General features: G+C 42.2%; 1 protein-coding gene across 3 annotated transcripts in view; it reads left to right on the top strand.

Annotated features, from left to right (window-relative positions):
- The window catches only part of DNM3 (dynamin 3), a gene marked incomplete at both ends in the record, with an annotated part of 179496 nt that extends 159268 nt beyond the window's left edge, over positions 1-20228 (top strand). For 2 of the 3 annotated variants that reach the window (XM_080622829.1, XM_080622828.1), the window contains 2 exons: positions 346-582; positions 14410-14479. In XM_080622829.1, the coding sequence (XP_080478955.1) occupies positions 346-582; positions 14410-14479 (307 nt within the window). Of the gene's footprint in view, positions 1-345; positions 583-14409; positions 14480-20191 lie in introns of those variants that run through there. The other variant, XM_080622830.1, reaches the window with a different exon arrangement.
- Positions 20229-22961: the final 2733 nt, after the last annotated feature.

Genomic DNA, 22961 nt, shown 5'->3' with positions numbered 1-22961 from the left:
GCCTTGGGTAGCATGGTTTAGTGTGAGGTGTCCCTGCCCATGGCAGGGGGGTTGGAACTAGATGATCTTAAGGTCCGTTCCAACCCTAACTATTCCATGATTCTATGATTCTTTGCTCATGTTTATTTCTGACTACTGTAAAGCATGCTGTTTCTGGGAAATGTATGAGACTTAAACATACGTGATGCTCTGTCACTGACAACAAAGGAAAATGCCAAGATAAAGAATTGTCACAGGCATAAAAAAGGCTTTGTGTTTAAAAATAATTAAAAAAAAAAACCCAATCAAGCAAAAGAAAAACCCCATTACTTTACTGAACTTTTTAAATTTCTGGTATTTCACTAGATCACCTCCTCCAAGTCCCTCAACTCAGAGGAGGCCTACATTAAGCAACCCCCCAACCAGAGCTTTATCTGGCCGAGGACCTGCTCCTGCAATCCCATCTCCAGGCCCTCAGTCAGGGGCTCCCCCAGTCCCATTCCGCCCAGGACCACTGCCGCAGTTTCCAAGTGGTGGTGAAGCTCTTGGAGGACCTCCTCAGGTTCCCTCTCGACCAACCCGGGCTCCTCCCAGTGTCCCAAGGTAAGATATGTAATCTTCCTGGTGGTGGGCATGGTTCTCTCGCTCTAGCATAACAGACAGATTCTGCATTGTGTTGAGAAGTTGAGCACTGTTTGTTGAGCAAGCCTTATAAGAAAGCAAAATCGGGTATTCCCTGCAAAGAGACAAAGGCATTTTGAGGAAACAATTTTTAGCACAAATATGAGTTTTTTTTCAAGAGATTAAGTTTTTTCATGAAGGAGGAAAAAAAAGGAATTCCCATCAGTCAGTTTGAAGACACTAGATTTTGTTATATTAAGAGCCCCTGTTCTGGTTGTGTCATACCCACGTAGGGGTTCACGCAGGGAGAGGTCACCTACCACACCGCCAGAAGAATGGCAGCAGTACAACTCACTTCTGCCATTCTGAGTCTTCACCAGAGGAGGTAATGGCTTTTCTGGGAGAGAACAAGAACAGTCCTTGTAGGACTGTGGAACAAACCGATACGAATCTGATTCTTATTCCACCAGGCAAGTAATTTACAGCCAGTTGAAAGCAGTCCATAGTTGTCTAACAGTGTAGATCATATGGTACTAACCAAGTAGTTAAGGAATAGGATTTTCATAACCACATCATTTCCTTTCCTTCCCAGGGCTTTGCATTTATCTGTACTTCCAAAAGTAGCTTTGCATATTTTATAATTTTGTGTGGCAGTAACTGCTTTTTATAAATAAAATGTGCTTAATATTTCTTTTCACAATGACATAATACACATATATATATACACATACATACATATATACACACACACATATATATGTGAAAGCCTGTTTCTGAGGGCTTTTGTAACTTCTTAAATTATGAGAGGCATGGACAGAATAGGCAATGATGGAACAAAGGATTTTCTCAATTTTTAATAAATCAACTCTTACATTAAAATTAGTCACAGTTTAAGAAAAAAAAAAAAGCCAGTTAAATAGAAACAAAATGTGCACATTTTCCATTTTAGAAATGGTAAATGAGAAGAGAACCCTTGGAGAAAAACTTTCTTTTAAGTAGGTGAGATCTGTTGTAGTTATCAGTAACTTAAATTTGAGGCTCAGTGGTTTTAATGTAATTGCCCTTTATAATAGGAACAATAAATAAGTTAGGTATACCAAACACATGACATTTTTATATATTTGCTATGAAAAGGCCACTTTTGCACAAAACACACTCTTCGATCTTAGTGGATATCCAATGGCTTGCAGTAGGACTGCTGGGGAGAAACCTAGAACGGCCTTTCTGGGTACTAAACTTTGTGCTGGAAGGGAAGAAGTCCAAGCAGCATCCCCTTGTTGGGAGAGTCTCAGACAGAGCTGAAGGACACTGGCACCGGTGTTTTCCCTGTGCCATCACAGGATAGATTGCAGACTAGATACAGAAAATGAGGTCCAGTGTTTTGTCAGTTGTACTACTGGAGAGAACCATAGCTCCCTTGGTCTGTCTCACCTGCCTTGCAAATGAGCATGTCTCCTTTGTCCTGCCTGGCTGTGATTTTGCATGAACAATGCCTTCCTGAATTGGTTTGCCAAAAGCATGTCTGGGGATAATCTTATGAAGCTAAAGTGATAGGTGGGATGGAAACCAGAAAGGAATCTTCTAGCTCACAAAACACTCTTGGGTAAGCAGCCCTTGAACAACTCAGTTCAGGACTGCCAGTGGTGGCAAAGCAGTGGCTGATAAAGGAGGTCAGTGTTTTTAAACTGCTGTAGCTGGATATATAATTGAATGTATGACTGCTTGACATTTTTGTGGAAAAAATATCTGCAATACGCATCTTCTGGACTGGATCCTAGTTCTCTTTTTTACAACTATGAAAGCTTCAGACATAAAAAAAATCTCAGCTGCTTAAGAATGAAGGGTTTGCCGTTTTGCTGAAACTTCAGGTTTCTCCTGCTGACTAAACTCCAAGAGAGGAAATCCCAGGGAAGGGGCTGCAGGGGAAATCACCTGAGGGGGACAGTGTGGCCGGCTCCTGTGCCTAGTAAATGTTTCTTTTGAGCCCTGGAATTTCTGCTACGCTTGGTCTGGTTTTAATAACAGCCTTTGCAGGATCATAGGAAATTGAGTCAGAAAATGGGTCTGAGATATTAAAAGGGAAAAAAAATAGTTTTGAGGAAGAGTTCTTGTGGAAACTTGAGCTTTCTCTGACTTTTTTTTGAACTGGGGCTCTATGCTCTGACTGCTGTAGCACCATTTTCTGCAATGAATCCTTGAAGTGTCAGATCTCTCATATCTAGGGAAATAGTTTAGCTTCCTGAGAAGACAGTTGTATTTTTAAAGTTCATCTAGCTTTTTATTGCAGCCCCTGTCACTGTCATGTGGAGCTGAAAATCCTGACGTGCTGAAGAAATATGAGCTTTCTATTTTTTCCTGTTCTGCCTTAAGATAAAAAGATCATTTTCAGGAGTAAACTTCGGCTGCCCTTTTCCAGCGAGTGGCTGAGCACATGTCTGATTTGGAGAATTGGGCACCTTATAGTAGGATACAGCCTGCCTTTAAACAAATCCTTTTTGTTTCTCAATTCCATGAGCATTTAATCAAAAGAATTGTAAAGAATTGGTGAGCTCTCGGCATTTTCTCATTGTTTCTTGCTTACTGTACAAGGAAAGGAAAAGGGTTAGGGGAGCAGGAAATAATTTTCTTCCTTGCTTTGCTCTGATTCTAAAGCTGTTTTGGGTTATGTGCTCTGAATACTTCTGTGAGGAAACAGAAACTATTTGCATGATACATGCCTCTTTTAATTAATCCCACTTGAGGGGGGTGGATCTCTCCCAGCAAAGCCTGTGAGTAAAGGCCCCTGGCTTTAAGGGCTTGATGCCAAAGCATATATGATTTGTGAAATGTTCCCTGCTGCCAGAATTTAGATTATTCCCCCCTCTCTTTTAAAAGACTGCAGTAGTATTTTGAAAGAAAATGCAGCTGTGCACTTGCTTTTGGTAAGATGGCTTTAAGCAGGCACTAGAGTCACTTTAGCTTACCATGATGTATGTTTGCCTGCCTGTTTGGAAAGCCTGATCTTTGCTGATGCAAATGCCTGAATGTGTATTTAAATTAAGATTTGGCCTTCTGTTCTTTCTGTTTGGATTTTTTGTTTGTTTGTTTGAAGTTGACCTATATATCATTTTCACTGATTAATAAGATCTTTTTTGGTACTCAGTTCCATGAATGTATCAGAGGGGAATACTGTTCAATTGTGATTTTCATGTTTATTTCATTTTCCATAATTGTCAGACTTTCATAAGACATTACCTATAAACTGATAGTGTTGCTAGATTTAATTTTACATGATCTTAATTGACAGCTTTTGTTTTCTTAAATAACTTTTGCAGTTAATATATTGGCTTATATTGTGGTGGACTTGGCAGTGCTAGGTTAACAGTTGGACTTGATGGTCTTAAAGGTCTTTTCCCACCTAAACGATTCTGTGATCTTGACCAATTTTAGTTCTACTGTGGATGCTTTGATTTATGGCTTTTAAAAGTCCTGAATGGGAATTTCAGCTTTGCCACAAGGAAAACAATTGAATTGGAAATGTTTTTCTCCTGGCAGCAGAGACCATGGTGTTAGTGGGAGTGAGAGGATGTTCCCGTTTTCTCTCTGTGTCCTGCTCTGCAATGATACTGTGGACTCATGAAGGCTTTCCCAACAAAGCACTGGAAACTATTACTCACTTTGTCATTAAAATGTAGATGTTCTCACATGATGTGGAATCCTGGGATGGGTTAAATAAGGGTCTTTAAAGGGCTGGACCATCCACTCAAGCAGGCAGGAACATAAATGCTCCTAAGCACCTGTGTCTTACCCTCAGCCATGGTGGTACTCTGTCCCTGGGGGCTGAGAGTGGTCTTCACATGTGAGGCAAGCACCGGGGAGAGAATTCATGTGCTGTTCATGAACAGTCCCATATTCTCCCTACAGTTTACTTCAATCCAGCGCCAGCCAGCACGGAAGGGGTTGATGGCTGCTACGCAGCTATGTTTTATTATGCCACTGAGGCTAATTACATGACCTGTTGTGTTTGTAACTAATCTATGTTGTAAGCCATCATTATATATTTCTGCCAACCCAGCACAAAAAAGTACTTACACTTGACAGTAATTACAGTCAGAAATTTGCAAAGTTAGAAGTGCTGCAGAAGGCATCACTGCCTGGCATTTTCTAGTCCACAAGCTCTGTACTCAGCTTTCTAATTGCCAAATATCAACACTAAGTAAGTGTTCTGTGATGGATTTTTATGGATTAGAGTTCTTTGGAAAATGTTATGTAATGTCTAACCCTGTGCACTGAACAATAAGGGGATCCTTTGCAAAAATTGCATGGGATCCTCTAATTAAAATCTGTCATAGTGCATAGGCATATAAGGCCGGAAGGGTTATCCTGCCTTAGCTTGGGAATCTCTTCTCTCCTGAAAGTTTGACTTGCAGACTTAAAAGCTTGCAACTAAATCTTTTAGTGGAATATAAATAATAATTGAATAGCCATTGCATCAAACTCTTCTGGCCGGATGAGTAAGTGGCCACCTTAAAGCGTTTGCATGCTGAGTTGGATGATCTCAATCTGAACACCAAAGTAGAAAAGCACAGCTCTGTCCAGCAGCAGCAGCATCCATTTGTCTTTTTTGAATGGATGTTCAGTGAAGGTTATATTCAAAAAGTATAATCAACAATTAGGAGTGTTTCATGCAAAGAGACAATAGCATTAGGTGGAGGGATTTCAAAATCTTGCTGAATTTTAGGGGAAAAGGAAAGCCAAAAAATAACTAATTTAATTCTGCATTTCATGTCTGTGACCAAAAGAATATAGAGCTGCCAAAATCACATAACTTACAAAATCACATAACTTACGAAAATATCAGTTATTCTTTCTGTGATTTCTCCCCTGGGGGAAGACACCCCTGTGTAATTTTTAACCAGTCAAATTTACATTTCTTGTTGAAATGCACACCCAGTAGTATGTTTCTTTTGCTGCTGGCTGCTTCAAGTGGGAGACTCCATTTATTTTCCCTTATCTTCTAAAAAGGAGCTCTGCTTTTCCCCCTCCTCCACTGGCTCCTTTAGCACTGTTTTGTTTTCCCTTTTTTCTGCCCTTCGCTCGCTGTCCCTTTCTTGACCATACAGTTTGCTTCCTCTTTCACTTTTTCCCTTCACTTGGTTTCCTGTTCAGTACATTTGTCTCCCTTCCCCATTTATTCCCTCCTTTTCTTCTCACTGTCTCGTCTTGGTTTCTTTCCAATTTATGCTTTCCCTGCCACCTTTTTAAATCTGTCTCCTGCTCCTTGCATTTCTGTCTTCTTTTAAAGTTTTCCAAACAGTTTTCAAACCATAAAATGCAGTATTTGGCAGTCTTTCTTAACAGCAGCCTGGTGTCCGTGGCTGTGACAACCATTAGAAACACTAGCTACACTACTTAGGATAGCCATACCATCATGTGCAAAACCAGATGAGGGATACTGGTCATCTTACTGGGGGTCATCTTGCAGCTTCAGTCCTAACAGAAGCCATGAAAGAAGTAGCATTCTGAATGAGGATGAATACTGGAGGGATGGGTCAAAAACCAGGTTACAGCAGGTTTTAAAAACATGTCAAATATCACAATGCAACTCTCACGGTTTCATTATAATTCTGCAATACCAATCTTACAAGAAATTGGGAACAGCATTTGCACAGAACTGATTCTTCAGCTGTCTGAACTGTAAGGCTGTGAAAGGAGGGTCTCCACTTCTGCTTCAGGAGCCTCCCTGATTGCTGCCCCTAAAAGGATGGCTTTCTTCCAGACTATCATTAGGATTTTGTTCACTGCCTTCCTTCATATACCTCATCTCCAAATGACTGTCTGGAAGAAAAACAAAGTTCATGAGATGTCAGACACTGCAGCCTAAGTACTACCTCTGCTGCCACTGACTCTAACTCCCATCAGCATCTCCTTTCATCAGCCAGAAGCAAGTTCTCCCCCTAGGAATTTTCTGATGGGCAGTACAATTTGACAGTTGAACAAAGCTATTTGAAGAGTCACTTGTTCTACATGGAGTTTAGGTTTGGTCTCATTATTGCATCTCAATACAAGTTTTAATTGTCTTTAGTATTGTTCCTGAGCTACTTTCTTCTGCCTTATTAAAAAAAAAAAGAACAAACAACAGAAAACGACAATTTTTACAAATGAGCTCAACTAGAAGAGATCTGTTTGATTGGAACCATTGCAAGTTACTTTCAAAGTTCAGCAAAGAGGATCAGGCTGAGAACAACCCTTCATTACTTTAAGTGAAGACCAGTACAATGTAAACTAAAAATGATGTGTGAGAGAGAGAGAGTTGGACAGATAAAGAAGAACCTAAAAAGAACTGAAAAAGGTGGTTCTGGGATAAAGATGATGATGTTGAGTGCAGTCCTCCAACACAGTGGATGCCTGCTTTGGGACTGCCACCTAGTAAACTGAATAAGTAATTTATTCTGTTAGGTATTTTCAGCAAAAGGTTGGGGTTTTTTGTTTGTTTATTTTCTTAATCTTTTCTCTCTCCAGATACTGTTAGTAGAAGGAAGTGGTATTTATTTTTAGTGTCTCTGAATTTGAAAAAGGAAAGTAGAGTCAAACAATGGCAAATGTTGTTTACCAGGAATATAGGTACTTAAAGATGTGTTTTGTCCCCAGTAATTATTTACTCTCATAACAGAGTAGTTTAACAAAAGTTGTCATGAAGGCTATGCAGGATTAGAGCAGGGGTGTTTAGCTAGCAATTTCTTGCCTTGTCTAAAAGAGTGGGCAGAACATCAGTGGATTTCTAGCCTTCCTTATGCTAGAAGAGAAAACGTATGACAGTGAATACAGGGAAAGCAGATGTGATGATCTGAACTTCCTGAACATGCAGGCATCTTGAAATGATCTCCTTGAAACTCTCCTGTCCCCTGCAAGCTGTATTGGATCACTAGTGAATGAGGACAGTCAATGGCTACACTAAGAACTATGATACTGATAATCATGTTAGTTGTCATCACGGACAGGAAGAGGTACAGCTCCAGCTGGAGGTGACAACCAGGATGTTTCCTCCCTTTTTTGCACCAAGGTAAGTAAAGAGGAGAGACGCAAAAAGGCAGAAGAAGGTCAAAGTTGAGTAAGAAGGAAGAACAGAGTGGTCAGAAGTAGGTGTGTTCAAAGACAGGCTACATGACTCACATTGATGCTGAACTATACAGCTAAACAGTTGAGTACGTAAGACTTGAGCTACTATGCAAAGATTAGGTGTTCCTCTTGCTGATTTTGTGGCACTTCTGTTGTCATCTTCTGTGGGCAGAAGAAGGTAGAGAAGCATTCTGAATGTATCACACAGCACTCCTGACTCTCTCTTCTTCCACAGGCAGTTTTGATTCTCTTAGCCATCCTGACCTAGGTTTTCAGAAAGGTTAGGACAGTCCTCCACTAATGTGCTGCATGCTTGTCTACTTCACACATTCCCTGCTGAAGGGCAAACAACACACGGTTTGTTAAGAATAACAGTCTTTCTTGGTCACTCCATTGAATTATTTTTTTTTGTTTATTCAAGCTGAGGTTTACATATGGCACAATAATTCCCTGAAATGACTAATTCAAAAATGCAACACCCACATAAAAATACACGCATATTTGTGTATGTGATAGATATTAGTTTATGATGGTAATATAGAAAACCTAGCTCAACTTGCAAATAATAAATTAATCTAGTGGAGCATGGTATTTTAGACCTCTTTGTCTCTGAAAGGATTATCTGTATTAAATTAAATCACGCATAGTAGAACCCTAATGCTTTGGAACAGTGTTAGCATTTGAATTAATGGAGATTTCTGTTGCTGCAGCGTAGTGGTGGCTAGTGGAAGGACACATTCTTCCCATTCACTCTTACTTTCTTGTTTTTTTCACTTAAAGAAATAAGTATCAGATAAACACCGTAACCTAATAATTTTAACTTGCTTACACTTAACACAAAAATTCTTCCACTGACAGAGTATTGTGCAGCTGGGTCATTTGAAATAGTCAGGTTCAGGTGTATGTATAGCTGTGCAAGTATCTGGCAGTACAGTCACAGTATATCCTCTATGCATTTGTAGAGCCTGATCCTCTGTATGTGTTCTGCCGGAGAGCTTCTTCAGAACTGGCATGCATCCTCAAATACTGTGCTGTGTGCCTCAGTGATTCTGTTCTTGACTTAGTAATCCTGTGGGCATGCTTACTAGAAACATTTTATGTTTAATAGAATGACACTTTTCAGTATGGAAACAAAACTGAGATATATTCACTCTCTTGGACCATTATGTTGGCGTAAGGGACCATCGCAGACATATTTCCCAACAACTTTTTCTTTTCATTACCACTGAGTGCTGTTTCTCATTTCTCCCATAATCATCATCTCCTCCTGACTCTTGGCCATGATTCCTGCTTTACTCTTGTCGTAGTTTAAGCCAACTCTTAATATCATCATCCTTTTTCTGGCTTTCCTATTTTTGTATAAGCTTTGTCACTAATATTAAGTGCCTTTCCTTCTCTCAGTTTTCCCACTTCCATTCAAGATGCTTTCTCCTGAGTTTATTTTTGTGAGACTCCAAAGTAGCCACACTGCATCTGCAGTAGGCCAGAAAGGGTTTTAAGTATGCATAGACTGTAGACTAACTAATCAGGACTAAAATCCATGTTTTGCCTCTACTCTTCAACCATGATGGCTATGGTAGTTTCATTTCTGGTTTGGATTTTCTTCCAAATCCAGAGACTGATGGAGTTACCATACAAAAGTTAGACAGGTTGATCTAAGAACCAGGAGAAGTAAAAGCTAAGCTGCCTGGGGTCTAAGGATCTTACTGAAACAGAGAAAACTGTATAAAAATAAAATAAGGCATTATAACTATCCCAAGAACCAGCTACCTAATGTCTCTAAATAGTCACCTAAACAAGAAACTGTATTTAATCCTCACCTGAAGTCACTCTTTTATCTTCTTACTGTAAGCATCACACCTACATTTGTATTGTCACTTAAAATAAAATTTGTCTGCAGTCAGACTTAAAGCTGCTTAGAATTTTGTTTAACTATTTTCTCATTAAATTCTGCAAAGACAATGTCGTGTATCGGGGTACTCTGACAGGGCTGCATTATAGGGAAACCAAGATCAAAGAAAACGGAGAGAATAATGGGCTTTTGTTTACAATTTCAGATCTATGGGATATATTGTAAAATATAGTTATACGCATGCCTTCCACAAGTGTTCTCTGGTGGTCACGAGCACAAAAGAATGTAAAATGTAAAAGCCTTTTATTTATAAGTACATTAGCTGTGCTCCGAGAAGAGAAGCCATCTTCTTTGAGCGGGGCCTCCCGTGGTGATTACAGGCATGCTTTACTGAAAGCATATTTTGTGGACTCTGTGTGGGGAGCGATAGCCCTTCTCAAAAGGCAAATGCTTGAAGAGTTCTCGTATGTTTCTGATCAAATTTTAAGTCTAGACTTGCTTTATTTAGTTTCGTTTGCTCTGCATTTGCCTGGTTGAAGCTTTTAGGAGTTCTTTTAAAACTGGAAAAATGGAGTGTGCTGCTTGGGTTAAAAATAAATGTAAAACTTCTCCTTTTTAAAAAAGTTTTTGCATAGGGTAAGAGTTACCCTCTGTTCAAAACCCCACTGAGCTCTTCAAAGGAGAAGTCTCTGCAACAACATCAGGGAGTTATTAAATACATACTTAGTCCACAATTTTCATTGGTAAATTCTTTATGTCTGCTTAAAGTGTGCTAGTTAGAAGAACTGATTCTTTCTGCAGGCTCGTTTACTCAACCCTGGGGACCTATGATCCCCTGCCCCTTTAGCACTAACTTTTACAAACACTGTTTCCCTTTAGAAAAAAAAAAAAGACAACATCAACAAACCAAGCTCACAAAAAGCCCACCCCAACCCCCCCAGTCTGACAAACCGCAACAGAGCTGCCCGTTAAAAGAGGCCAGGCAGCAGGACTCGGCCCCCAAACTCGAAAACCCAGTTGAAATGTTGGAGACAATAACCAAATTGGAATTACCACAGCAGTGACATTTTTATAAGGAGCTTTCTATGAACTGGGAGCTGTCTTTGGGGGCCTGGGAACAGCTCAGCACCGCGAACGCACCCATGGCTGTCAGAGTCAGTCCGATAACACAGAGAAAACCACCATCTCTACCGCTATCATCTGCTGGCCTCAGACTAAACATTTAATTGGGCTTAGTCACATATTTACTCACTGACATGGCAGCTAGTGCGGAGCAGGGATCTGGGGGAGGTTTTCCTCCTCTGGTTTTCCCTCGCTCCTGTCCACAGGCAGGTTGGAGCTCCCCCTGCTGCTCTCTTCTCCAAGATTCCTGCGCGTTTGCTCCGCGTTACTCCACGTTTGGAGGGTCTGGCAGCGTTCATTTATGTAACCTTTGTTCAGAAAGCAATGGTGCCGAAATCACGCTGGGCTTCCCTCGGCTCTGCGTTTTTCGGAGATGCCCGGAACAGTGAGGAAGGTGGGACTACATCTGCAAGGAGCAGTACGGTGCTGGCTGCCGGCTGTGCTATCTCAAGGTTGCTGTTTTGTTGCCCAGACTCCTGCACGGCTCCATCACGGGGAGCACTTGCACTCCCAGCCACCGGTCGAGACATAAAGGAAGGGAGAGGCAGGAGGTGCGTGGATTGGTCTCTCCTCTTGGCTTTGGGGTTGAGATTCCTCTTAGGGAAAGAAAAAAAAAAGGTCTGACTGCTACTCTGAGTGTAAAAATAGTCACATAATGACCTGTCACCTTGACAGGGAAACCTAGTGACATGCAACTTACAGGCTTGTCCTTTCCTTCAGTTTGACTTGAGCTTCTGCTCATCCCAGTTGATGCTGGTTGATACATGCTGGTGGCTAATGAAGGTGAGGTCTCTTGCCCAAGCTGAACCCCTGTGCTGTGCTCTGATCATGGACTCGAGAGCATGGCTCCTCTTCCTACATTACCAGCACGAGAAACTGAAGACAGCCTTGGAGACTCAGCAGCAGGACTGGAGGTGAATGGTGCTTTTGCAGGTCTTTACTCAAGTGCTGCCTTTTCCATCTGCCACTCCTCTGGAAGACACCTTTGTCTCCAGGTAGAGGTCTTGCTCACCTAGTCATGCTGTGCTGGGTTAAGGAGCTGGAAAGAAATAGCGTGCAACTGCATGGAAGCTAGGCAGCACACCTAAGAAGGCAGAGGAGGGGGACTGGAGCTAAGGAGGGATCTGCCCATTCCTCATGTACATCCTTGCCCAAACCTACTGGGAAGACGCACAAGCATATGTATGTAGAGTATCCCAGGTACATGTGTGCATCTCCAACAGAAGGCTGGCCCATAGTGTGAAGTGGTGGGGGAAGAGCTTGGACTGAGGGGTGCCCTCGCTAGGCAGACCTGCCTGTTGGGCAGTGCCACAGGGAGAACAGGGCTGGCCCAGCTCTGCCTGCTGCATGGGGAAGGGGAAAGGCTGCAGGCTGGTTCTACATCCCAGGCCCTTGCAGTGGCAGCAGCTCCTCCTTGGAAAGGGCCCCCAGGGTGTATCAGCTATGCCCTGAAGTGGTACTCTGGAGTGGAAATGAGAGCCTACTGGAGAATTTTTCTGTTCAGAATAGTGGTCACAGTGCAACAACAGCACTGGTTCAAGGAGGAAATGGGGCTCAGACCTGATGTTGGTTCAGGTTTGGTTTGACTGATTATAACCAGGAAATCCTCGCACTGTGCTCTCCAGTTTCTGATCCTGCTGGGCTAAATAGCAGTTTGACTAAATTACATTATTTGAATCCAGTGTGCTGCATTTAACCTAGTAAAATGCATGCTTGGGCTCATATCTTTTAAATTTGATATGAAGACAGCTGTATGCATTTCCCTTGTTTGTAAATTGTATACACATGATACAATGTTTTCAGTAAGCACTAAGCAATGCAATGTGAGGCATTTCAACAAAGGAATAATTTAATGCAACCCAGCAGAAATGCAGAGCCTTAGAAGTGGTTCTTTATGAAACTACAGATTTTGGAAATGGTTCCAGAAGACCTACACTGGAGCAATACAGGAAACAATAGTTTACAGAGTAACATTTTCTCTGTAAGAAAAATACCCCATGAAGAAATTATACTTCATCTATTTTTTTTAGGTTGTTGATTTACTTGAATGCTTCAGTTGGCATATTTTGTATTTGTTGTATGGTAGGGATTAAAATTCTCATTTCTTCACCAACAGAGAATACTGTACAAGATGCACTTTGAGCCAAGCAAAATGCTTTTGGCAAGTGTAAATTTGTCTTATATATTATGTTCAGTTCAAAGATGATTAACACATTGTTATATTCTTTTCATCTTCTATTTAGCTTCAGCAGAATGAGACACATTTCCTTTGTGCTCTTCTTCAGGGACAGGAGCTGTTCCTACTTTCACAGGTGGAGGACAGCATTAGAGGGGGGTGAACAATTTGTCTTGGCCATTAATGTAGTCTGCTGAAGCTGGATAAGAAATGAAGAGCTCTCAGCTCTCCATTTTGTTTAGAACCCCATGTTCCTGCCTCTCTCAGCGCAGCTGTGCACTCTCGTGGTGATCTGGGCTGGGTTAAGGAATAAAGTGAGAGCTGGTACTTCCTATTAAAGAAAATGGGGAACAAAAGCACTCTAAGAGCTAGACTGGAATAATTGCACAACAAAACCCTGCAGGAGGGTGCTGGATAGCTAGCTAAAGGAGCAGGCTGGCTGTGAAGAACAGTCTCTTAGGTATATTTATACAGCGCAAAGCAGTGCTAGGCAGAACTGTTTTGAGCTAGTGCAGGCGCTGGAGTCCAAACGGATATTGTCATCTCAGATTCTGCACAGGCTTTGGTCAGCAGTGGGGTGTTTTAGCCCAGGTGGAATAGAATGTTAATAAAGCAGTCTTTGTAACTATGATGATGGAGTTATCTCCACACAGCACTGATGTGAACCAGGTTCCCTAAATACACACAAAAATGTAAAAGGCAATTTCATAGCTACCAGGGAAAATCAATCTACAACTCCCTTGGATGGAGCGAGGGAGGGGAAGGTCTCAGCCTGGACTGCAGGTGGAACGCATTCAGGGATTGTGCTGCTGCTAGCTCTCACAATGTGGTCTCTTACCAGGTGATGATGAAGTCCAAATTGAAATGCAGGGGGTTTCAGCACCCTGAAGCCTGTGCTGAATTGGCCATTTGACAAAGGGGAATAAAGACTTGTAAGCCTTCTGAAAAAAATCTGGGACTCCCTTAGTTACTGAAGTTGATAGAGGAATGCATTAGTGATAAATGAAGGAATCCACAGCCAAAACCAGCATTTTCATAATGCCAGCTGTCCATTGCTGTAAAGCTTAAAATTTGTGCCTCAAATTCAGGCACATTGGCTTGGCTCGAATTGGTCCAACTGTGCAAGAAGCTGCAGGTTTTTCTGCTTCTGCAAAGCACAGCTGGAGTTGCTGTGGGCTTTCATCCAGAATCCAGCTGGCCACTCTGAAATGTTAAAACTGCTCTGTGGCTGTCCAGGCTCGGACTGACCCCTGAGAAAACAGGACTATTGATCCTCCCTTGATGGTGTCCACGGCACAAGAATGTAACTGTGTTCAGAGAACTCCCAGGCTGTGGACCAGAGAGAGGAGCTGTTTGATGCATGAGAGGGCTAAGGCATGATAGGCATGTGGCTAACCTGTTGCTTTCTTCCTTGTTGTGGGTGCTTAGTGCTATCATGCTTCAGTGTACATGGAAATAACATTGTGTTTAGGAGCATGTTAATGTTCATGTAGCAAGAGAAAAAGGTGCCACGTTTGTTCTTAGTGTTTGTGCTTATTGTTTCTTCTCTCTTTCTCTCCAGTCGAAGACCACCCCCTTCACCAACTCGGCCCACTGTAATTCGTCCATTAGATTCATCCCTGTTAGACTAAAAGAAGTTTCTGGCATGCCATTCATTGTTAACCAAATATGTGGAAACAAATTGCTTGGTAACTGTTGCAATAACCAATGTATAGTCGCATGTATGGACATCTATAGGCAAGTAACCAATTTTACTGATACACTCTCTGTCCATTCTGCATTGTTTATGAGATCTTAAATGTTTTGGGAAGGTCTGTGCTGCCTTGACTGTTCCTTTTGCAATAGCTGATGTTAGCTAACTTACTGACCTGTCTTCACCCAGGCAACCATGCTCACAGTCCTGTACAGAAAATGGAGGGCTTGACTTTGTGTATGTTTGTGTGTCGTGATTTGACCTGCTTCTTTTTTCCCTCTTCTCTGAAAGGAATCTTGCCTTCATTTGTACCTTTCAGGTTTTCTGTTTTTTGGAATTACACAGTTACATCCATTTTCTCTTTTAATGGCTAAACTGGGCAAAGAAAAGTGGTGTAGTCTTACCAAGCTCTTCTGAAGACCCTACACTTCCATGTCTCTCTTGCAAGAAGCTTGCGGGATGGCTGCTTCTCCTATAATTTCTCCTTATCCAAAGTCTAGTTTTTAAGGAGTGGTGTTAAACAAGAATTGTGTGTATGGGACAATGCGTGTTTTACTTTATTTCCACATTGGCAGCTGACATGCAACATAGATTGGGTGGTTGGTAGTGACCAGGCTGTGGTGTTGCTGCAAGGACATGAAAGGGCATTTTGAAGAACCAGTACATGACAGAGCAGCATGTGCCAGCTCGCTTTGTCCTCTGCTAGTGCTTGCTCACATTCGTACTCCCACTGAACTCTTGGGAAGCCTTGGGGGCACGTATATGAAATACGTATAAATGTACTACACTGCAAGATCCAGAGAACTGAGCATTGCTGTTGGTCATTTTGTGAAACAGAAGGAGATACAGACACTGATATATGATATATGATATAACACAGCACAGCTGTATACAGGCTACTGCTCCTCTGCCCAGTGTGTGAGCCAGTTCACAGAGCTACAGCCTAGATTTGCATCTGAGCTTTCCAGGGGTCTAGTTTGGATTTGAGATATTGCTCGCACCAGTTGGTAAAGTTCCACTATGCCCCCTATATAAAGATTTTCTCTTTGCATCACTTGAAGTCTTGCACACCTCAGATTAGGGTCACTTCATCTACTAGATACTAGAACTGCTTAGCTGTGCATCCTGGCAATGGATTATTTTAGCAGATGTTCACTTGCAGAGCTCCTCTCTGCCTGTTGTTTTGCACGTTATATATTAATGCGTTATAAAAACCTTTTGTCTTAACTGCATTACTTCACTTTAAACAGTTAGGGTCAGTGTCACCCTTACAGCTCAAAACTTACTGAGTTAACAAAATTAAACTAGAGATTAACTGGGCCTTGTCTCTTCAGAAAATAATTAATTGCTGTTATTACTATTATGGTTACAGATCCCTAGGCAAAGCAATTGGTGGTTTCAAAGGCCCCCAGTATAATCAGTCTAATAAATTTATTTATTGAGACTGCATGTAGGGCTCCAGTACACTGTAACCCATGGTTAGGAAGAATCTAATCAAAGACCCACAGTGAATGGGGATTTAGCCTATTAAGTATTCCCAGACTGCTGATTAGCTGTGCTCACCACTGAAGCAAATCATGTTTCAGCTTGCATAAGAGAGATGAGCTTGGAAAAACATCATGATTTGTATGTTAGCTTAAATTTAATTTCCTGTCAACCTTATACTTGTAACACTCCTCTGGGGAGTCTAGAGGTCAATATATGAAACACAGTGAAGATGGAGTTTTGTCAGAGCACCGGCATTTTGGTGATCTCAGAAGACTGCTTAAGTGGCTTGTGTTTGTTTGGAGAACAGACTCACATCACCAACACCAAATACACAGAATCAGCTTTCAAAGAAAAAAAGGTTGCAAACCCAACTACAGTTGCAAACCTATTGACTTTTACTACCAAACACACATCCCCTTGTATTTTTCTTGCCTTCTGCACAGTTTTCTGCTGTGTAGCAGTCTGCTGTAACAAGCAGTGCATCTATTAGATGTCTTTTTGTAAATAATTATAGTAGTTCCTGCTGTTGTCTAGCCAGCAAACCTGTTTATAGTTTATCAGAACTCTCTGTTACTGAGGGGCAGCTGCTTGCTGACAGAAAGCCAGGCTTAGCACCACACAGAAAGTCATTTTAACCCCAAATTTTGATATTCATTCAGTGATACTGCATGGCTGTGGTCTGGGTTTATCCCACACATACCCCAAGCACTCAATTTAGTTGTCCAAGATCCTCTTTGTACAGTGGAAAGAGGCAACACCTCCAGAAGGTGATTCAAATAGGTGTGGCTGCATTGGAGATAAGGACAGGAATGTTGGTAAGTTAGGAGCCTCAATTAGATGACACAGATCCTGGCCTAAAAATCTTCTGTACTTGAGACTCCTTAATTTAATTTGATGACTCTTTCTGACAAGCATAAGGAAGTAGGTGGCACAATTCAGCACTGTCCTTAACTCTGCCCCCAAAGAAATTTTATTTCTCAGCACTAATCCTGACTTGTAAAAGAAGCTTGGAGAAGGGTGGAGGGTGGATTCACATCCGAAGGAGAAGGAGGCAGTGAGGTACCTGTGGCCCCATCATCAGCACCATCTGGTTCTGCACCTGATGTTGAGGCTGTGGGACAGAGCTGCACAGCCCTCCCTTCCTCTGCATCCTTATTCAGATCACACCTAAATCTGGCCCTGTGCCCCTAATGTAATACTTTTAGGTGTGCAAGTTAGTAATTAACCTTGAGCACAGATACAGAGTTTGATGATTTTACCTCTAACTTCTTGCATATACACTTTTCAGAATAAACTACACAGAACTTTTTTCTAGGAAGAATACTAAGTGATTCCCAAGAAATTGCCACATCCAGTTGAATAAGTACTGTCCTTCCAGCCTCAGCCCATTTCCTTCTGGAAGGGTTTGGTTTGTCCCGCTCCCTCTTTATGCTGGCAAGTCATGTGTCTCCCGTCCCTTGTTCTCAGAGCAGCCTTGGCAGCAACTTGCTCCATGCCCAAAGGACAACAGGACAAGCACCTTGTGGGTCTGCTAGAGGGACTGGCTACCTCAGATTGGCCACGGCCCCCTTACGCAGGGTGAGCTAAGCTTGAAGTCCCATATCTGAGAAGCAAGGGTTGTTCTCCCTTTCTTTGCTTCCCTCTGGCAAAGCTCAGAAGATTGCCAGGGAGTAGTGAAGACTCCTGTTATGCAACAGCAGGATCTTATGTGAGGTACATAATTAGGTGGGTGATGTATGTAGCTAAGTTTCAGGAGACTGCTCATCTAGTATTGCATTTAGGCTAAGCCTGGGTCTCTGCCTGGAGAACATGTTCCACCTTACCTTATCATGGCTGACCAACAGCTGAAGAGCTTGTACATGCCGTAAATATCTCTTGGCCTTTGATCTCAAGGGATCTTCCGATAGGATTAAAAAGATTGTATGTTCAATGAAAAGGCTTATGTACATAGTTAATGTGTTTATTTTATTCTTGTTGCACTTTCTGAGTAAGCCTCATAGAAGTAGATTATTTCTTATATTAAAGGAAATATATTACAGGTTATGGCATCTCGCGTTAAAGTATAACATAGAAAATATTATACTCTATCACAGTTAGCTACACTAAACAATGTGTATACAGCATATTGAGATTACTGGCTAGTTCTGTCTTTCTGTGTTACAATAGTATAAACCTCCTGAATTGAAAGCAGATCTATTTTGTATCTGTGACACTGGGCAGGTGTCCAACCTCTCTGTGTGCTCATGGCATTGAACCTCCTCCCCAGGCTCTAGCAAAACAGCTCCCTTGTGTAAATGAATGTTACTCTGCCTGTCTTTCCTCTTGCTTTGTCTGCAGGCGAGGTGATACCGATGGCTCCTCCCGTCCAGACAGTCCTCCACTCTTGCTTGATATATGATTTGTCCCGTCTTGCCGGCCATTTGCTTTACTGCCTGTCTCTTTACTTTTCCAGGATGGTGTAAACGATGACTGCTTTTTGTAAGAAGCAAATGCTTAATTTCTTTCTGAATTTTGCTCTGTATGTTAATGCCCTACTTCACATGAGCCAAAACATCCACCTTTGGTTTCATAATCTGTAAATGGTTCCTGGTGTTGACCTTTGAGCACAACAAGTTGATTCCTGAAATCATGGTCATTATTGACCATCACATACACTTGCTGTAAAAATGTTAAGCTGCATTTCTGAACCTGAAATAAACTGTAATTCTTGATGGGCTTTTATTATTACCTTCTGGATGTGCATGAGTGGTCTTCGGTCTCTCACACTAACATCTTGGCATGCCACACTTTGCCTCTGTTGGGTCTGCAGTGAGGACTGCATATCAGAGATGCATGTTGTATTGAGATCACTGGAGATGTCATTAAAAGGTGAGAGGGAGGTATATAACCCATGGGAAGCATTCAGCCCACTGCCCTGCAAGGGGCCTGGAGTACTGCAGAGACATTTTGCTGGGAAATGGATGAATGTTTTGTAAGTAGTACCTGGTATCCATTTCATTGCTGGGAAAAGCATGTTTTGGGGAGATTCAGAGCTGAGGAGAAGGCCAGACTGAGTCCTCCAGAGCAAGAGCTGGAGTAAAAATGTGCATGTGTACATGTTATGTCTGGAAGGGATTTCCCCTTAAAGTGATTGTGTATGAATGTGCAGATGTCTTGGTTACTCAATTCCTCCTTCAGATCAGTATGAGCCAAGTAACTGGAGTTAGTGCTTGCAGGAGATTGTATGGCACAAGAAGCACAACAGCTTCCTATTGGAGAGGACATTTTTCACTGAGCACAACAGTCACTATGTTGGTCCTTAGGTTTTGGGAAACGGGGTACAAAAGGTGGGATCAACAAAGCAGTAAATATCCTATTGTATTCACTTGCTTGCTGTAACTTGCGGTAACATTTGGAGATTATTTTTTAACAGTCATTAATGGCTATGCCTGAGGTAGTCTGTGCACACTCCCTCAGTGAACAGCAGTGCAGACATGTCCTATGTGGCTGGAGTACATTACATACTCTGTATGTACAAGTTTGGTAGGTTGGTCAGCAACAATGTCAGTGCTCTAAGGTGGGTAACAGGAGGAGCATCCACTCTCCTCTAACTGCTGCACTGGGCCAAAGACTGCCAAGGATCTCTCCTGACAGGGTTGGCAGTAGATTCATTGCACTGCCGTCACCCATGTTTTTAATCTTTCCCAGCAGTGTCCCCCCCAGATACCCCAATCCAGCCCACAGGCCATCTTGTTTGATGATTTCTGATTTTATCAGAATCTCACTTAGAAAAGGTCTACTCCAAGAACAGTGTGGGAAGCAGATAGTGGCGCAAATTTTAAGGTTGACCAGGGAAAAGCTTTTCCAGAGGATATTACTTGCTGCAAGAAAATTAGAAAGCCTGTGACCAGCGACCTCCACACTCGTGATGTGAATTGTCCCACTTCTCTGGCGCCAGTGAGTCAGCTGGGAAGCGGTGAGGATGAAAGCTGAGGCTGTGCTGATAGCCAGCTGATTCTAATCTTGCTCTTGCTCTTTTCCTTAATGTGCATGTTCTGTGCCTTTTTCTCTTAACCCATTTTATTAAGATAATCTTCTATGAGTCATTTTATTGTATCTTGATCTCTTCTCTGCCCCTTCCCACCTCCCATGAATTTGGGGTTAATTTTTGTCTTTTTCCTAGGCGACCTCCGCCAGCTGTTCCAGGAAGATCATCCTAACACAATTTGTGCAATCTTATTTTTTTTTTTTTTTTTAATTGGACAGAATTATTTTTAATTTGCACTGGCCTGTTTGTAAATGACAAATTTTATTTTCAGATGTCAATGACAAGCCTGGATATAAAGAAAATAAAACTTCTGACTAAAAACGAATGTGCACTGGTTTTCCATTGAAGGGTTTATCCACTCTTTCTCAGAGGCAGCCATTCACACCCCACAGAAGAAACTGCCTGGGCTCTGTGGAGAGTCCCACTCTCCAATGTGATAGAGGGGGATGTTCTGCTGAGATTCCACCACTGCTTCTGAATTCATTAACCACCAGGATTGCTGCATATAAATGGCTTTGGCTTAGTGTTAGCAGGAAGAATAGCCAGCTGCTTTAACAACAACAGTCTTAAAACATGTCTCATACACCAGTGGCAGCACCTGGCTGAGCAGAAAGTCAAAGGAGAAGATTGCAGCAATTTCCAGGCTGATAAATCTACACATTTATAAATAAGTCACAGCTGCTCTGACCAATTGTTTTTTTCAAGTTAAACCTCTGAATTCCTTGCAAGCTGAGCTCAGTGGAGCATCTGAGCTCAAATAGCTGTAAGTAGCTACCTCTGGGATTCTGAATGTTTGTCCCTATGGGAAAGATAAAATCTGGGATTTAACATTTGCAAGTCGTGCTTATTTGGATGCCAGAGAAGTATATGAGAAGTCTAAAAAAAGGGAAAACTGATGGGTTTTATCGACTTTTTTCTCACATGAAAACAAAGAAGGGATATCTCACGAACAATTCATGTTGATTGAAGCACTGCAAAGGAATTGGCGGCGCACAATACAGCATCAGGACTCCAACCTGTTGTTTCAGGAGCACAGACATGACCTACCTTTGTAGTATGAAGTTCATGGGGAGAGGGAGCTGCAGTGGTGCTACTTAGGGCACGGTGGCAGGAAGAGTGGAGGAGATCAGCATTGGGTATGTAGCAGGGGCCTGACAACACACAGGCTGTACTCAGTTTCAAGCCAGCTCTGACACAGCTTTGCTGAATTTGGGCAATTCCTCTTGTTCCAGCTGATTTACATCCTGCTGACCTCTTGGATGTCCAGGGAGTTGCTGAACTACCTGTATGTGCTGGTAAATACCAGATGAGTTTGCTCAAATTATAAGTTGCCTAGAGAGCTGTAGACAGATTTTTTATTCTCCTTACTCAAACTTTGTCTTTTGGTAGACTACAACAGAAGAAACAACAATGGTGTTAGCAGTAAGTGGGGAGTACCCCAAGTACAGCAATTCTTAGGAGAGGGAGGTAAATATTCATTCCTGCTAGACCCTTGAACTATATGTGCTAAAGTGGGAATTACTGGAGCTGGAAAGAGTACAATAATGCACAAGGTGCTTCCCTGCACCCTGGCCAAAGGGAGAAATTTAGGCTCTTAGCAGTCATGTGAACACAACTGTCCTAAGAGTAGGGGATGAAGAGGAAAGCTCAGGCTGGCCACATCTTTCAACTGTGGAACTCGTTGCTGTCACGTAGAGGCAAAACCACCTCAGCAGATTTCAGGAACTGTGTCTTTTCAGGACTACTTTAGAAGTGACAGTGTTTGTAGCCAGTGAGCTGTTGAGGAGGTTCTGGCCATGCGTCACCTCTCAGGTAAGAGGGAATGGGAACAGGCTGGATTTCAAGCTGCTTTTTTTCCGGGTTGTTAGAAAAATCTGTTCCACACTGGGGGAAGCTCTCACTGCATTCGCTCTGGGACATAGCATGGTACCATCAGATGAACCAACAACAAAAGGTTTCTGATGTTTCAGTTGTATGGCCTTACCTACAACACCCAAACTGGGAGCTGCTGCTGCCTTCCTAGCTTCCAGCTGGCCTCCATGCATTAGGCTGTAAGGCACAAACTTCTTTCTTGGGGTATTTAATAGCATTAAAACTTTCACAGAAACCTTTACCTTCTTCTGAAGTATTTGACAAAAAGTATTGTTGGAAATAGGCCTACAAACGTCATGATTTTTTGGTAGCTATTCCTAAAATCTAGTAAGTGGAAAGAAAAAGGTATTGGTGCGCTGGGAAACCTGGCACGTACTTTAGCACCAACTATGGAATGACTTTTTGTAGAAGCTGTTTAACCTTGTCTGTGCTATTTCCACCCTGCAATGGTGTACGTTCTGGGGCAAGGGAGAGAAGGCTAAGGCGGCCCCACCAGCTGGTGACATTATGCATCCTGGGTTGCTTTTCAGTGGATGGGTTAGGACCAAAATCTTATTTTGCTTTCCTGATCATTCCTGTCATTGCTTTTGCCTCTTGCATCACAAAGCTGAGAAAAGTTTAGTGATTACTGTGAGACTGAAGAGATGCAAAGGGCTTGCCTTCAAAGACTAAAGCTTCACTCTTTCCAGGTTTCCCAGATTCAGTCTCCCATGTGGGTAGGGACACAGGCCCTTAACAGCACACTGTGGTTGGCTGATGCTTGCCTTTCCCTGCAGCAGTGGCTGTAGATGGAGATTCCAGACAGCACGTGTCAGCAGCTCCCACAGGAGCAAAGCTTATCCCCAGTCAATTTATAATTACTCACATTTGGCCAACTTCAAATCTAAAGAAAATGTCCCCTTGAAGTACTCAATCTCAGTGGACTTGGAAACTTAAGAGACAGAAAATGCACTTCCTTATATTGCATAATAACATTTAACTCTTTGGAGCTGGTTGATGATGAGCTGGTTGCATACAAACTGAGAAGGACCTA

The sequence above is a fragment of the Psittacula echo genome, assembly GCF_963264785.1.
Source record: "Psittacula echo genome assembly, chromosome: 7".
NCBI lineage: Eukaryota > Metazoa > Chordata > Aves > Psittaciformes > Psittacidae > Psittacula > Psittacula echo.
The sequence above is the reverse complement of the archived record's forward strand: the minus strand, read 5'-3'. Positions and strand labels throughout refer to the sequence as shown.